At 38.5% G+C, this 17,401-nt stretch overlaps 2 protein-coding genes and 1 long non-coding RNA gene across 6 annotated transcripts; 1 reads left to right on the forward strand and 2 right to left on the reverse strand.

Moving 5' to 3' along the window:
- Window positions 1-4,589: 4,589 nt before the first annotated feature.
- LOC103448895 (tryptophan aminotransferase-related protein 3-like) lies at window positions 4,590-7,789 on the reverse strand. The gene is made up of 5 exons (XM_008388153.4): window positions 7,170-7,789; window positions 6,731-7,025; window positions 5,973-6,262; window positions 5,303-5,583; window positions 4,590-5,084 (listed from the first exon to the last, which is right to left on the reverse strand). The coding sequence occupies exons 1-5, from the start codon at window positions 7,457-7,459 to the stop codon at window positions 4,810-4,812; spliced, it is 1,431 nt and encodes a 476-aa protein (XP_008386375.1). The 5' UTR covers window positions 7,460-7,789; the 3' UTR covers window positions 4,590-4,809.
- A 739-nt stretch (window positions 7,790-8,528) lies between these two features.
- Window positions 8,529-14,470, reverse strand: LOC103448896 (probable S-adenosylmethionine carrier 2, chloroplastic). Of its 2 annotated transcripts, none has more exons than XM_008388154.4 (12): window positions 14,336-14,470; window positions 13,835-13,933; window positions 13,300-13,382; window positions 12,656-12,732; window positions 11,651-11,741; window positions 11,486-11,539; window positions 11,310-11,405; window positions 10,969-11,058; window positions 10,490-10,541; window positions 9,835-9,896; window positions 9,666-9,746; window positions 8,529-9,044 (listed from the first exon to the last, which is right to left on the reverse strand). In XM_008388154.4, the coding sequence occupies exons 1-12, from the start codon at window positions 14,367-14,369 to the stop codon at window positions 8,931-8,933; spliced, it is 933 nt and encodes a 310-aa protein (XP_008386376.1). In that variant the 5' UTR covers window positions 14,370-14,470; the 3' UTR covers window positions 8,529-8,930. The 2 variants fall into 2 exon arrangements, with proteins under 2 accessions (XP_008386376.1, XP_017190903.1); XM_017335414.3 differs by lacking the exon at window positions 8,529-9,044 and adding an exon at window positions 9,361-9,538 and having other exon boundaries at window positions 14,336-14,469.
- Window positions 14,471-14,772: 302 nt separating this feature from the next.
- LOC139196354 (uncharacterized) lies at window positions 14,773-16,689 on the forward strand. Of its 3 annotated transcripts, none has more exons than XR_011581177.1 (4): window positions 14,773-14,951; window positions 15,087-15,491; window positions 15,591-15,657; window positions 16,481-16,689. It is a non-coding gene; the product is annotated as an uncharacterized lncRNA (long non-coding RNA). The 3 variants fall into 3 exon arrangements; XR_011581176.1 differs by having other exon boundaries at window positions 14,788-14,951; window positions 15,087-15,207; window positions 15,576-15,657; XR_011581178.1 differs by having other exon boundaries at window positions 14,813-14,951; window positions 15,087-15,207.
- The last annotated feature ends 712 nt before the right edge of the window (window positions 16,690-17,401 follow it).

The raw sequence follows: 17,401 nt of genomic DNA on the forward strand, positions 1-17,401 counted from the left end.
CTTCAAAGCTACAACCACTTCTTCCTTCCGGATTCGACGATAAAAAGAGTAGTTTCTACACTCTTCTGAGTTACTCAACTCCCCTAAAGAAGCACTCATTTCAGGTCCTTCATTGAAAAGATTATGAAAATAACCTCTCCATCTGTCATTAACCGCGTTCTCTGTAGCAAGAACCTTTCCATCCTCATCCTTGATGCACCTCACTTGGTTTAGGTCCCTTGTCTTCTTTTCCCTTGCTCTAGCTAGTTTATAGATATCCAACTCTCCTTCTTTGGTATCTAGTCGTTTATACATATCGTCGTAAGCCGCTAACTTAGCTTCTCTGACAGCTTTCTTCGCCTCTTGCTTCGCTTTTCTATACCTTTCACCATTTTCATCGGTCCTCTCCTTGTATAAGGCTTTACAACATTCCTTCTTAGCCTTCACCTTTGTTTGTACCTCCTCATTCCACCACCAAGATTCCTTTTGGTGTGGGGCAAAGCCCTTGGACTCTCCTAATACCTCTTTTGCTACTTTTCGGATACAACTAGCCATGGAATCCCACATTTGGCTAGCTTCCCCCTCTCTATCCCACACACATTGGGTGATTACCTTCTCTTTGAAAATGGCTTGTTTTTCTTCTTTTAGATTCCACCATCTAGTCCTTGGGCACTTCCAAGTCTTGTTCTTTTGTCTCACTCTTTTGATATGTACATCCATCACCAACAAGCGATGTTGATTAGCCACGCTCTCTCCTGGTATAACTTTGCAATCCTTACAAGTTATACGATCCCCTTTCCTCATTAGAAGAAAATCTATTTGTGTTTTTGACGACCCACTCTTGTAGGTGATCACATGTTCTTCTCTCTTCTTAAAGAAGGTGTTGGCTAAGAAGAGATCATATGCCATTGCAAAATCCAAGATAGCTTCCCCATCCTCGTTTCTCTCCCCAAAACCATGGCCACCATGAAAACCTCCATAGTTGCCTGTCTCCCTGCCCACGTGTCCATTTAAATCTCCTCCTATAAATAACTTCTCTGTCTGAGCAATTCCTTGCACCAAGTCTCCAAGGTCTTCCCAAAATTTCTCCTTCGAACTCGTATCCAACCCTACTTGAGGTGCGTACGCACTAATCACATTGATAAGTTCTTGTCCTATTACAATCTTGATTGCCATGATTCTATCTCCTACCCTCTTGACATCTACAACATCTTATGTCAAGGTCTTGTCCACGATGATGCCAACACCGTTTCTCGTTCTATTTGTGCCCAAATACCAAAGTTTAAACCCTGAGTTTTCTAGATCCTTTGCCTTACTACCAACCCACTTAGTTTCTTGTAGGCACATAATATTTATCCTTCTCCTCACCATAACTTCCACTACTTCCATAGATTTTCCCGTTAAGGTTCCTATATTCCACGTTCCTAAACGCATTTTGCTCTCTTGAACTCTACCCTTCTGTCCTAGCTTCTTCACCCTCCCCCGTCTAATAGGATCAAAGTACTTCTTTTGTGTGTCCCGTGTAAAGTTGATAGGAGCATATGCTCCTAAACAACTTTGAGTGGAGTCGTTCGAAAAGAAGTTTCTACGGCCCCCTTGCTCATTTAACACTGCATCCGGGTGCCGATGGAGATACAGCGACCCTTGCTCACTTATCACTGTGCTCGGGCCACACAGCGCGCCACTTACGGGTGACGCCCTAGCTTTAGCGCGATTTTGTTCTGGATTCATTTTCATAAGGATTCGACGTGATCTTGGAGTGCCGGCTGTCGACTACCTGACGCCCTCCCCCTCCTCCTTTATCCGGGCTTGGGACCGGCCATGTAAAATTACATAGGCGGAGTTATCCATTACAACTAAGAACAAACCCAAAAATTTAAGAACACTTGAAACTGAGAACCCATAAATTGATTCTTCAATCTTTGACTGCAACAAAGCTTATTTATCAACATTGAGAATGAGAAACCACAAACTAATTATACGAATAGGCCTCTGCTTGTAGAAGCATAACGAATGGTCGGGTATTCAAGAAAAATAAACTTATTTCAAGTCACTGATTATTGCTAGGGTTTTCAAAACCTTCTCAAGCTGTAAACTCTAGTTTTAATGGCGATTCCGCCATGGCTATGTCCGATTACCACGTTGGATACATCAGCCCCAATGCAGTAGACACGGTTATTGAATAACTGAAATCCCATTAACATGATTGTCTTTCTTCTTCTAATTTATCTTGGTTTGTGTTTTTTGTTACTCGATCGTACTGGAGATCTTCTGCATGATTTGTGTGAGACATTAAAAGTGAGATCTAACCATAAGGATTATGAAAGAAAATTGACCTATCATAATTTAATTTTATGAACATTTTAATCTAAGAATATTTAAATTTCAAAAAGATGCATGCTTCGCTAATAAAAATTCATGCCAAACACAAAACAATATTATCATCACTTGACCAATTGGGTCCTCTAACATGATCATTTAGCCGTTAGATTTTGTGTGGATGTTTGAAAATAAATACATAGATATTATAGAGTTTTTGAAGTGAAATTTGAGTTAAATATTTTTTAATTGTTCTAGCCCTTAGATTTAAATTCAGGTCATCAATTTTTTGTTTTGTTTTTTACCATCAAATATACTCATATTCAATCACAACAGTTCGATTTAATACATTATGAATAACAACGACCCATTATCCGCCACAACACCGACTCCGCGGCGCCGCCCTGTTGCGCTTGTGGATCAGTTGAGAAGAGAGCCTACACATCGTCTCTCTTCCTCCGCACCCAGTGCTCCCCCTCCCTCTTCGACTTTGCACATCCACCCTTTTCCTCCTCCCTCATCTGCATCCAGTGCTTCCCCTCCCTCTTCGACTCCTGCACTTCCACTCTCTTCTCACCATCACAAAACTATAAAAAACACTACACCCCAAACCATCAAAAATTAGAAACCCACGAAATTCAACATCATCAAATTCAAAAATTGAAAACTGATGGTGAAAAATCTGGTGCGGGTCAACCTAGATCTAGGTTTGGTGTTGGATCGCAATGGGTTCACTCCCTTGCATTTGGGTGTGATCAAGGAGCGAGCTACGGTTGTGGTTGAGTCATACCGGCAGCGACTAGGATTTTGACTTAGGGAGGTGAGGGTGGGTTGCACTTGTGTGTAAAGCATCATAGGCTGGAGGTGTTGAAGGTTTTTGTGGAATGTACAGGGAGAGGGAATTGAAGGTGGGTGTGTGGAGTGGTTGTGTAGATGAGAGAAAGGGAGGGAGGGGATCGGGGGTTAAGGTAGGAGTGGTGCGAGAGAAAGAGTGTTGGGGGGTAGGAGAAGGGGTGGGTGATGGGAGGGTGGAAGGGTGGGCATAGGTGGGATTTGGGGAAGACGAAGGGGTGGGTGGGAGGGGCACGAGTAGGATTTAGGGAAGAAGGGTTTTTTTTTTTTTTTTAATTTTTAAATTAATTAATTAATTTTATTTTATAAATAATTTATTTTTAATTTCCACATGGTTGACACGTGACGCTTAGTCATTGTCCACATGAGCGCCATATCATCAGTTAATGGCAGACTTAACAGTTTGACTAACAGAGGTATGAAATTGTCCCAAATTTAAGACTTGAGATATGACTCTAGGATAAAAAAAATTTCATGTACCAAATGTTGAAAACCACGAAACTTTAGGGTAGTAAACAGAGATTAACCCTAAAATTTAACACATGTTGGAGTATATATGTGGTTAAGTTCGAATAATATCGTCTCTCTTCCTCCGCACCCAGTGCTCCCCCTCCCTCTTCGACTTTGCACATCCACCCCTTTCCTCCTCCCTCATCCGCACCTAGTGCTTCCCCTCCCTCTTCGACTCCTGCACTTCCACTCTCTTCTCACCATCACAAAACTATAAAAAAAACCACATCCCAAACCATCAAAAATTAGAAACCCACGAAATTCAACATCATCAAATTCAAAAATTGAAAACCGATGGTGAAAAATCTGGTGCAGGTCAACCCAGATCTGGGTTTGGTGTTGGATCGCGATGGGTTCACTCCCTTGCATTTGGGTGTGATCAAGGAGCGAGCGGCGGTTGTGGTTGAGTCATACCGGCGGCAACTCGGATTTTGACTTAGGGAGGCGAGGGTGGGTTGCACTTGTGTGTGAAGCATCATAGGCTGGAGGTGTTGAAGGTTTTGGTGGAATGTACAGGGAGAGGGAATTGAAGGTGGGTGTGTGGAGTGGTTGTGCAGAGGAGAGAAAGGGAGGGATGGAGGGGATCGGGGGTTAAGGTAGGAGTGGTGCGAGAGAAAGAGTGTTGGGGGGGGGTGGGAGAAGGGGTGGGTGATGGGAGGGTGGAAGGGTGGGCACAGGTGGGATTTGGGGAAGACGAAGGGGTGGGTGAGAGGGGCACGAGTGGGATTTAGGGAAGAAGGGTTTATTTATTTATTTATTTTTTATAATTAATTAATTTTATTTTATAAATAATTTATTTTTAATTTCCACATGGATGACACGTGACGCTTAGTCATTGTCCACATGGGCGTCATGTCATCAGTTAATGGCAAACTTAACAGTTTGACTAACAGAGGTATGAAATTGTCCCAAATTTAAGACTTGAGGTATGACTCTGGGATAAAAAAAACTTCATGTACCAAATGTTGAAAACCACGAAACTTTAGGGTAGTAAACAGAGATTAACCCTAAAATTTAACACATGTTGGAGTATATATGTGGTTAAGTTCGAATAATATCAGTGTCTTAAATAAATGACCTAAGTGTCATTAGTAGTGAAATGTGAGGCGTAAAAGTGATCAATAGAGAATGTGAAGGAATGTAAGGTGATCAATAGAGAAGACCCCTCCTTAAGGTGTTCACCAATGGCTTATTGAGGTCTAACACGTTGTTTGCATAGCTCGGTTGTTGTCTTTCTTCCAAGACCAACTCGCTTAGTCGCTGAATTAATACATCAAAGTCATCTTGGCTCCTTATTAGGCTGAGACGGACATAGCGGGTTTCAGCTGCAAAATCGCTACCGCTACGCCCATTAACTTTTGCTTCTTCCATGACTTTGTAGCAATCTTCATCTTCTTCCCTCTCGCACTTCACCCACGCATAAGCTGCCAATGTAATATGAAAATCGTATAAGTTTTGAACCTACCTTTTCAATTTGTTAGGGTGCTCTTATTGTCACCATTTGTACAGAACATATCACATATATATCTAACAAAAATTCTATAGTGCTTGCAGATTTCTGCCCGGCGTCATTAGTTCTTGACAGTTTCTACTCTTTGTGATTAAATCATGTACAAAACTGTATAAATAGTGAAGATGTTACCTGGTGAGGGTCCTCTAATTTTCTGAAAATAAGTGCAATATTGGGGTGCAATTTTCTGTAGAGAAAATCGGTTGGAAACAGACAGGGTGTTGGTCAATTTTTCCCAGCGGTCCTTCATGGTGTTGTATCCGAATTCAAAGATTTCCCTGCCACCAGTTTCAAGAACTACATCGATAAGCTTCAGAGCTCTTAGCTGAGCATCCCGAGAAACACCCATGCTGCTTGTACTCATATACTCCGCCATTCTTTGATACACAGACTCATTCTTTATCACCGCCCATCTGCATGCGCAAGTGCAAACATGCCAAGCAATATGTCGTTACTGAAATGAGCTTCTTTAATTAATTGGTTCATCAACTTTTAACTAAGCCTGAAATTTGAATAACGGGTTCTTTGGTGTGGATCTGGCTTCAAAGTCAAAATTCCGATCAGCGAAAAACAGGAAATACGAAAATTTCTCAGCCTTGAGAAAATAGTGTTACTAGAAAAAAATATAATGATAAGATGATTGTGTTTTAAAATGTATCACTTTGTCCCCAAACTTCTTGCAATTTTTAAAACACTCGTAGCATTGAGTTTGTCTCCATATAATTTGGCTTTATATTCCTTTTCCTAGTTGTCAATAAAATTGTTAGTAATATTACGATGTCATATGAATTTAGGTATGTACCCAAATCGAGAACCAGCATGGCCAGTGAGCTTGGAAAGTGAAAATATCATAAGATCATAATCTGCTGAAGTTGGAATCGCTGTAAAATGCGGCCAGTAATAGACACGATCATAGATTGCAGAGAAATTGGGGCCATGAAGAACTGCCTTATTCAGCTTCCCATCAGGATTGTTTGGTGAGGTTACAAACTCAATAACGTGATCGGCATCTGAAATGTTCTTCAATGATGATACATCTCCTTCAAACCGATAGTCCAGTGATCTGAAAAGTTCTGTTTGTGTCTCGTAAAGCTGTACGCATCAAATTCAAACTTGTCACAATACAAGTAAATTAGCAATAACTTCATCCTCTTGTACTCTTACCTTGACTTTCAGTTCGGTCTTGTAGTTTACAATTAGCTTCAATTCAGTTCAAAGTTACAACCCGTTCGTTCAATTTTCTTGACGGTAATACTGTACATATGATTTTCAATGACTACACCGTTACTAAACATAACTGAAGTTTAAAAGTTTTAACCAACGTGAAACTAGGAGAGTTTGATCGAAACCACTAAAGCTATAGCGACCAGATCGAAAGCGAGATCAAACTACGAGTCCAACTTGTCGTTAATAAAAGGATATGTTTCCTCCCCACTATTCTGTTTTCTTCATTTCTCTTATATATATATATATATATATATATATTTCTCCTCTATCTGTACCATAGAAATGAAAAATTTAAAAGACTCGCATGAAATTCAGAAGCAATTAAGATCGAACCTTGTAGTAAGGAATTGAAGCAACAACACTTGCAGGCGAGGAGGAATTCTCAGGAGCGAGTGCATAAACTGCAGCGTTGAGAAGTTGGGTGGAGCCAGCTCCGAAAACAAAATATTTTCCTTCAGTGACCGCATTTCCAACAACGGCATGTAATTTATGGATGCTCGCCTCGAGCTGTGTTGATATGAAAGAGTCATCAGGATAGGTATACCCCATTCTATGCCACCCAGCTACTAGAATTGCACTTTTAGCTGCATGCTGCATCCAAAATGGCTCCAAGAAATATGGATTCCCACTGCAAAAACAACATTACGTATCAAACATAATAGTAAATCAGAAAAGCCACACCCGAAAATATATGTTTTATACAAAAACAATTGCAGAGCTCAAGTTCATGCTCCATATTTTTTGGAGAGAGAGAGAGAGAGAGAGAGAGAACCTGTCAGCATTTGCTGCACAATCAGTTGTAAACTCAGAGCAGTCAGGGCCTCCGTAGCAGGAATTGCACTCACAAACAGGCTCCTTTCCATCAAGAACCAGGCCGTCCAAGTAGGCTCTTCCATGGCCTGAGCAAGAGATGGCTGCCACCTGCTCAGCTTGTTCTGCTGCTCTTTTGGTCCAACTCAGCGCCCACTCTCCATCCGTATAGAGTAATTTAAAAACTACCAACAGATTAACAAGTAAAGAACATGCTAGGATAACAACGTAGGAGCATTGTGCCTTACCCATGTATGCTTACTCTCCTCGCTCTCTAATGATATGGATAGCACCAACCGTACGTATACTGGTTTGAGGTTTGAGTATTTTTACTATTTTGGAAAGTCTGATACGTGCTGGTAATTGACTTGAACCAAGAAAATTTTGATGCCTCTGTTTATACGCAAACTACTTTTCTTAAGCGAAAGTTACAAGTAGAAAAGTCTTCGCAAATATTCATCGCATTTAGTTGTTAAATCAGACACGGAAAATAATAAAAACAAGAATAAAATAACATCCATGGCATCTGGTTGAATAAAGTATTTCCCTCTTGCTGACAAATGACAATTAAATATTGTAATCAAATCTTAATTCTCACATCAAATTATACACCTACCTCCGAAGCTCGTATTTTCCGGGTCAAATTCTAAACTCTTAACCATCAGTCGTGCTCTTAGCTTCGTTCGAGGATTCAATTCCCTGATCAGACTTTTTGAGCCTCTTTGCTAATAATTATGGCTTTGTTTTCAGTTTTTAATTTTTAATTTTTATATATTTTATGCTTGAGATATGAAAAAAGTATTTCTACAACATAAAATAGTTTTTTGTTTTCTTTTTATGCATCTTTTTTGTACATTTCTTCTATATTTAACCCACTATTCTTGTCACTTAGTATTACAATTTAGTAGTATTTATCTTCATATATAAATAAAAAATTTCACATTCAAATATCGTAGATGGTGAGATTGATAATAATTTTTTCACCCAACGGCCTTTAGTGTAATCATGGAGGGTTAGTTTGGGGATGTGCTTTAAAAAAAAACAGCTACTAAAAAGTTTTGGAACATCAAATGTGTTTGGTAAAAAAAGTTTTTTTTTTTAAAACTGCAGCTGATAATAGTAAAAAGCAGAAGCAAAGTCTACCATGCTTCTCCAAAAAGTGTTTTTTTCAAAGCATAGTGAATAGTGCACATTTAATGAAATTTTCAAATGACAAATATACCCCGCATATATTACAAAAGTCAAATCTTTGCCTTTGCATTATTTTCTTTGGCCATTATTATATCACATTCAATATCATATTATTTTTAGCCATTTGGCATATTCATAATGATTTTTTATAATAATTTACCAAACACTCAGACATTATTTTTGTTTGTTAAATGCACTTTTACAAGAAGAAGTTAACCAAACATTCAACAACTTTATTTTACAGTTGTTCATTTTTTTTTAAAGAGCGCAACAATACCAAACTATCCTTGAAAAAAAAAGGGCTTAACACAACAATAAAAAATGAATGAAGATAAAAAAGCTGTGATGGTGGTGGTGGAATGGTTGATAGGGTAGATACGCTTGATAGTGGTGGTTGAATGGTTGATAGTGGTGGAATGGTTGATATGAGGACCCTCATCAAGCACCAATATTGGCATCAAACTGCGACTTACTTTTCAACTCAGTCTCTACTCCGTATGGAATCTGCTACAGTCAGTTCCGCTCGGAAGAGTTAAGACTTGTGATGCCTGGGGCGCCTTTCCTCAAGTATTTGCTTTGTCCTTTCAAGAACACCGAAAAATATTGAACCCCCAATACCTATCCACAAAACTCGTGGTCCAACACCCTGCATCAAATACCACAAGAGAAGCTTAATACGGGTTCCTTTTGTTTCTCATCGAAAGGAATTGCATGCGGGCCCAACAATCAACGCAGTTCAATGATCCCAACCGTCTACTTTTCAACACGCAAAGATCATAGAAAATATCACTAAGTCCGGAATCACTTAGTCTTCTAATTATTATGAAACGAATAAACAAACATAATGTATCCGACAAGCAATGAAAGCATAATGAGAAGAGGGAAGGGAGAGTAAACTCCAAATATAACCCTAGAATTAAAGATAGGAAGTCTATGGGGATGCTGAACTGAAAAGAGAGACATTGGTTAAAAGTCTTCAATATAAAGCCCTTAGAAAATCAGATTTCTTAGAGCCTCTCAATCCGAGGAGCCAATTCTACAGCAGAGAGTCCCAACGGACACAAAAGATGTTTCTTGCATTCCAGCAATGACACCAATTCCTAGCTTGATTTGGCATCTATGTCAATTTGCCACGGAAGCCTTTAAAACAAAAACTAGACATTTCACTTTGACATCTCAATTGGAGAAGGTCCTCCTTAAAATAAAGTGAAACATAAGACAATTATCAAGTTAAATTTCAGTAGCAAGGAACGGTCGGTTGTTATACCTTCCAAAAAGCATGACTTCCTTCTTCTCTCATTATGGTCCCAACACAATCACAAATTCCTTGGTACTGGTTTCCTGATCCCTGCAAAAATTAAGTAGCAAAGAGCACGGTGGAAAGGAAAGTTAAAACAGAGTTAATTCAATCTAAAAACAGAAATGCACATTAATACCTGAACCATTAATCTCGTTTTTATCACGTCAAGAGGAGTAGTTATAGCTCCAGTTATTGCACCTGCAAGTTAGAGAGAGCAAACTGAAAGGCTTTTCATTGAACGCTGCATTATTATGGGATGATTAACCTAGCACATGCAAGTTACCTTTTCTTTTTGTTAAAACACATGCAAGTTACTTAAGTACCAATAAGCATGAGTGGACTGGTTATGGTGCACTTATTACAAAGTACCAAGTTGGCATGCAAAATATCATCTTAACTAAGAATTTTCTTGTTCTTTCTATTTTCAAAAGCTTGTTTATATTACTACATTTATTAAATGATATATCAGAATATAAGAGGAAGAATATATCATTACAATGGCATTCAGGGAAGGCGTTTGTGTGAGATAGTCATGTAAGTTGAAGGTCGACTCTACAGCTAGCCATATTGATTTTGTAGCCAGTTTGGTAGTGAAAATTGACTTCCTAGAAAACAGATAAGGTGAGTGCGGGCTACTTTATAGATATGTGAATAAAGTAATGCATACAAACATTCATGCATACACACAGAAGTATAAATCCCATAGGAATTACATGGACAAGAGTAGAGATAGCGGGCAGAAAGTCCAAAGAACCCAATCTAAAGTCAGAAAATGTAAGATGTTACGTTACCAGCAAAAGCACCAATTAAAGCAACCTCAGGGTCTTTCAGATCTCTTCGTGCCTACAGGGAAGCTACCAGAATATAATCATTTTTCCAGGACGCACACTGACAGATCCATGTATATTCCAATGCAGAAGAAATAAATAAAATGGCAAAGACTGAAACTTTAGGGACGAGAATGGAATCGAACTACATGGCCAAACAATGCAATTAGACTTGAATCATGTTTTTCGATCACACACTCATAGGCACAACCCATGTATTGCAATGCAGATCAGCTACCAAAATGTTTGAGGGAAAAAAATGAAGCTGCAAAAAACTTTATGGGCAGCAATCAAATAATTTCTAGTGGTGAGTTAACATAGCTAAAGCTTACTATTTTTTGTATGGAAAATGAGTTTAGCTTTTAACTAATAGCATATTTGAACTGGGTTCAAGAATTCCTTGAACATCTCCATTAACAATTATAAATATACTCTTATCCTACCGCTAGTTTAAATCCTATTCGAAGCTGCTCGTAGATGCAAAACTGAACAGCATCAAATGGTAAATCTCGCAGTAGGAATGATCCATACCCCTGCAATCACAAAAAGACATCAAGGCATAAGCACCAAAGCCTTTTCACAAGCTAAAAGCAAATACTATAACGAGCGAATCCACTGATTGTAAAAGTTGTATACACAACTTACGACCTTTGTTTCAAGATAAGTGATTTTTTGTTAACTAAGACGGGACATTTGTTATAGGTTAGAGTTTAAACTAAGAGAAACCTCAGACTCAAACTTGGCTCGGAGAAATTTAGAGTGGAGAACACTATGGGTGACATACCGCATAAAGACCTTTGAAACCCTCCTTAGCAAGAATAAGACGGACAGCATCTGGGGCTGAGGAAAACTGTGCGGTTTGCATCCGTTGCTTGACAACCTAGGAGTAGTTAAAATGGTAACAAGGGGAAGAAACAAATAACTAATTGATGGAAATCAGAAACAAATGAACTTAACTACCTCTGTTGGAACTCGTACAACAGAAGAAGCAGCACCTGCAATGGCACCTGCAGTCTGATTGAAGTCTTAATACCTATTTAAATAACAATGGCCTTTGTGAAGCAATTTATGTTTCCTAGCATTAAGGATTGTTAGTTAACGTGCATTCAAAATTGGGTAACATACCAAATGAGCTAAAGCACTAAGGTTTTCTGGCAATACGTTCAGAAGTTTCTGCTTTGTAGGTTCATAAACACCAACAAATATGGCAGAAGCCCTGTGAAGATTCACACACTTAGTAAGAAATTTGAAGCAATTCAACAAATCTGAGAAGACTAAGAACGTATCACAGATTGACCATATCTGCATGTTACTCCAAAGGAACAAGAGACAGCTATATATTTTTACTTTCATCATATGCACTTTTCCCCATAAGGAGAATATACTTGTTTGTTTGCAGATAAAACTACGAGATCTAGTTCAAACTACGAGAATGATTATCATGTATCTTGACAGAAGTTTTCCATTTACAATGCTATTCCTATGTAGTGCCGATTGAGAAAAACTTGACAGAAGTTGTGTTCCAAACGCAATGCTATAGTATAGGACTACATAAACATGTATACTAGACTAAACCTTTATTACCTATTTGCTGGACACAGACAGTTATCAAAGGGAAATGCTTGAAAATGAGAAATAAAAAAAAAAATAAAAAAAATAAAAAAAATAAAAAAATAAAAAAAGCGAAGTACGTATCCTGCAAAGAGGGAAACAATATCACAACAGTTCACTAAAGTTAGGAAAGAATGGTTTTAACACTTTTCCATAGGTGATAATATCGTTTGTTAAAAAAAAAAACACTTTTCAATAGGTTTTAAAGTCAGATAAATTATGTATCAAAAGAAAACGAAAACAGCAGGTCTCCAAATTCAAATGCATCCTCAAATGGGGAAAATTGGATGCACTATACTAATGCATGTAAGGTTTCGTAATATATCTTGGTTAACGTTTCAGATAGCTTAGGCCCAAAAGTCAGGTTTGACATAAATGATCACAAAGGCATATGGAACAGGAAAAACACCAAAGTAAGCAATCAGCATGTAAATTTTCAGCAAATGCCTATCTATCTGATATTGAACTGTACTTCCTACCCAAGTTTTTTTCTTGTTTTTAAGAAAAATATATACTTACGGCAAGACACCAGCAAGGTTTCCAGCCAATCCTGAATACAGACCCTTCAACATAATTTGCCCTCCAGCATGGGCAACCTAAAAGTGAATGCGAGGAAAGAAAAATAACAATTTAGAGAATAGGCAAGTATTATGTAGGAATGAAGACCATTCTATAACCAAAAATACACAGATAGTTACATTAATGAAAAGCCACAATAGTTCACTTTTTGATAATGAACTACGCAATTCTAGAAAATCACTATTCATTCTACAAATACTGAACCAGTTAATTAAGAACATATACAAAGTAATACTCGTGAAGGTCATTGATCATGGACCAAGACTTTGTAACCACATATGTTGGGAATTAGTCACTCCCGTGTTAGATAACTTAGCGAATAAAAATCAGCATAGTAGCACCTAGAAGTGACTCCCTATAAATATATAAATGAAGGCATCATGTAGTGGGAATTAGTCACTCACATGTCAGACGATTTAGCCAAAATGAGCATGGTAGCACCTAACAGTGACTCCCTATTAATATATAAATGAAGGCGATGATTCTTCCATTATCATATGAATGAATATTTCCTTTCGCCTACGAGATATTCCAAACAGAACCCAGAAGATAATTAAGAAAGATATTCAGCATAGGTTACATGCCTGTAATCGAGTTTTTATTGTGTCAATAGGGTATAAAGCTGCTTCTACAAAAACACCAGCAGCACCGCCAGCTATGACACCATCTGCAATGCTCATAAAAAAACCAAAGAAACCAACTTCTCTCCTTGTAAATATTCATACGAATGCTTGTTCACAATAGTATGGTACACAATTGGAAGAAATAATCATTTTCCAGTGCAGCATTAGTTAAAAAATATATAAAGAAACACTATGAGATGAAATTGAAGGAGACCACAGTTTATGCTCGCCTTTTCCATTTTCACTTGATCAATAGCTTCAGGGAGGTTGCTTTTTTTACAAGGTTCAACATTGCAAGGCATCTACTTTCGCATTTCATAAAAGTTCATTCCACTTGGCACTTGTTTTCGAAAATGATGGATTGATATAACGCTTCTCAGGACCACTAGCTAATAATTGGAACCACATTTCACACATATGACTGAAAGTTTGAAAAAAAAAATTCACTACACGCATCTAATTAGCACAAGAGCAATCAATAAATCGTATTGCTTACCATAAAAATCGCGTAAAAGATCGAAAGGTGTATCATCTCTATCACTAGCTGTTGTCAAGCAGCCATTTGGCACCTTCTCAGAGCTACCCATGCTGATGGCTACCACATTTGAAAAGTACAATTACAAGCAATAAATACATACTAATATGACATACATTACACTGGAAGAAGGTTGGAAAGCATATTACCGCTAAAAGAAGCCCTAGAAAATTAGAATCCAAAACATAAAGTTTTTCTCACTCATAAGTGAAATTACAAAGTTAATTTACGATGTTTAACAAGACTATCAATAGCTTTGGGTAATTAAACAGAAGTACAAAACTAAGTTAACCCCTGTTTGGCTGCCGAGAAAATAGAGTTGGGAAAAAAAGGAAAGGAAAGAGATCATCAATGTATATTTTGGTACAGCATTCTCAAGGGCCTGCGATCAAACAGGGAACCTGGGAAAAAGAGATGGAAAGAAAATGAGATCAAGAGAGAAGAAAATCAAAAGAGAAGTACCAGGTGAATGTGATTGAGAAGTTTTGGTTTGCATCGTCGCCGTTCGAAGATTTTTCGCTGTGCGGGGCTTCCAGTTTGTAATCCGACTGAGCAGAGAAATTTTGGAAAGGGTAATTTTAGTGGCTAAACTTTTAAATTAATTTTACAAACTGAATGATATATTATTATTAAAAAATAAATCCGTTAATTAATACTTAAATAATAATTTAATCATCAATATATACATTATTTGGTTTATAAAATTTGGTTTTAAAACTTTGTCACAGTCCGTCCCGGAGGTGCTTTTGACGGGAATGTGGAATGACTATATTACCCTTGATGAGTACTAAGGTATGTATGTACGTGGCGTTATTATGGTTCAATATTGGTTAAGTTTGGAAGGGATAATTATATAATTAAGTTGGTTTAAAAGATTGATTTTTCTTGTTAAATTGGTTAGGATGATTTATGGTTGGTGTGGATTAAGGTGGACCACACAGAAAAGGGACCTCTCTCTCCCTCTCCCTCCCGTAGCACTCTTTGTCTCTCTACCTCTCGACCTCGCACACACACACACCCAAATATGTACGGACCACAACCAAAACCCTTCAAAACTTGACGGATCGAGGCAAATAAGGTATGTATCTTCATCCTTTTGACGTCCTGAGTTCATTGGTGCTAGTTTTAGGAAGTGAAACCTTCGATTTCACGTGGGATCCGAAACCTCCATTTTTGGGTACTGTTCATGCGAACGTAAAATGTTGTGTTTCAGGGAAATTCAAGCTTATAGCAAGCTTAGTGAGGTCCTAAGGAAGCTCGGGGACGTTCGTTTGAAGGATTTGGACTTCGGGATCGTGGGTTTCGAAGTTGGCCGAATCTTTGGATTTTGCTCAGTGAGATTTCTTGATTTTTAGACCCTAAAACTAGTCCAATGTGATTCTACATGTTTGGGGCTTCAATTTGATATAAAATACGAAGAAAATGGGTGAAAAACGAAGGAGAACAAGAAGTTTTAAAATTGGCCGGAATCCGGTCGCCGGAAAAACCAGTCCGGCGACCCAAGGAAGAAGAAGGGCGCGTGGGGGGCGCGTAGGCCCGTGCCACGTGCGGCGCGTGAGCCCTCCAAATTTTTTTCTAAAAATTTCCCGACGCTCGTGACGTCGAGTAGGTCGATGTGGTATATTCATATACCTAAATTGAGCATCGTATGAGAAGTTATTTCGAAATATTGGTGATGTGTTTAAAATTAACGTTTTTATAGTTGTTTCGCATATAGGTGAGACGTATCCCGAGGACGACCGCATTCAAGGACGCCACGGGGGTTACGACCCGTCGACTTACCAGTGAGTGGGCAGTTTTATTTTCGTATTACCTTTATACTATCGATTTTTCCCAAAAAATGATTTTATGTGAAAATATGTTTTAGAAAATGCCATGCATAGAATTATTTGAAAAATGTGAACTTCATATGAGTTATATGATTGATATATGATGCATACATGTTGCATGGTACAGTGGAGGCACAAGTAAGTCAGGTGAGTTCATTTATTCATTTAATTGGTTGTTGTTGAGATGTTTTGAGCTCATAACCTGCACCCTAGGTGTTAGTGCTTATATTATTCACCACACCGCACGCTCGTCTTGGATCCAAGTAGGTGGATGTCGTACAGACCATGTGAGGGTTCCGACATGCTAGTCGTACAGATCACTAGGCGTGATTCCGACTAGTGGGTGACCTTAGTTATGCGCGCTGATGATATGATGAGAGAAGCACTAGAACGTATTTTTACACCTTTCATCGTATAGACTACCTTACGTAATTCCGAGTGATGTGCAGAGTAGGGTCGTACAGGTCACGGTGGTGACTCCGGCTTAGTGGGATATTGAGCTGTTGAATTAATCGTATAGGACCAACTGCAGGGTCTCCGATTGATTCCTTATTTCACCTGATTTATATTTGATTTATGGCATGGCATGTTTTTCTTGAACAATGTTGAAGATTTGGGATTCAAGTTTTGAGATTTCATATAGTTGTATTTATATATATATATTTTTCTGGGAAAGTATACAGGTTTTACGGTGAGGGGTTAGAAATGTTTTAAATGAAATGTTTTGGAAAAATCTTTGGTTTTACTGACCCACTCATGTTGTTTTGCGCCCCTCCAGGTTCTAATTTAGCGGTTGGTGGCTCTCGAGGTCTTTTTCGGCCTTCTAACAGACTTTCGACATGTAGGACTCACCTGAGGGTGATGTATTTTAATTTAGTCCTACTTGACTGCACTTAAACCTATGCTCTGAACTTATGTGTTTACTTTATAACTCGTCAGGTTATGTTCGTAGGTGGTTATGTTGAGTTTGGTTTGAATTTCTGCTGATTTATGTTGTTATTTTGCTTCCGTGTCGCGCCTATGGTTACGTCACGACCACGTGACGGCCAGCACACCTGGATCCTCCGGATCGGGGTGTGTCAACTTAGTTTCATTAGCATTATCCTTTTGGAAAAGGGAAATTGAGTAATGAAATGTTACAACATTTGTACAACAAAAAAGTTAAATGATGTTAAACTAATCTCTCACACGCTGATTTATTTTTAATTCACAAGGCGCTATGTGTTTCAAAAGATACATTACTTTAGTTGTTTTGTATTGTAATGTTTAATAAGTTTATCTTACATCGCCGGTCCCAAGCCCCGATAAAGGAAGAGGGGGAGGGCGTCAGGTAGTTGACAGTCGGCACTCCTAGGTTACGTCGAATCCTTATGAAAATGAATCCAAAACGAAATCACGCTAAAGCTAGGGCGTCACCTGTAAGTGGCGCGCTATATGGCCCAAGCACAGTGATAAGTGAGTAAGGATCATCTCCATCGGCATCCGGATGCAGTGTTAAATGAGCAAAGGGGTCATAGAAACTTCTTTTTGAACAACTCCACTCAAAGTTGTTTGGAAGCATATTATCCTATCAACTTTACACAGGACACACAAAAGAAGTACTTTGATCTTATTAGACGATGAAAGGTGAAGAAGTTAGGACATAAGGGTAGAGTTCAAGAGAGTAGAATGCGTTTAGGAACGTGGAATATAGGAACCT

The sequence above is a fragment of the Malus domestica genome, chromosome 05 (genome assembly GCF_042453785.1).
Source record: "Malus domestica chromosome 05, GDT2T_hap1".
In the NCBI taxonomy this organism is placed as follows: Eukaryota; Viridiplantae; Streptophyta; class Magnoliopsida; order Rosales; family Rosaceae; genus Malus; species Malus domestica.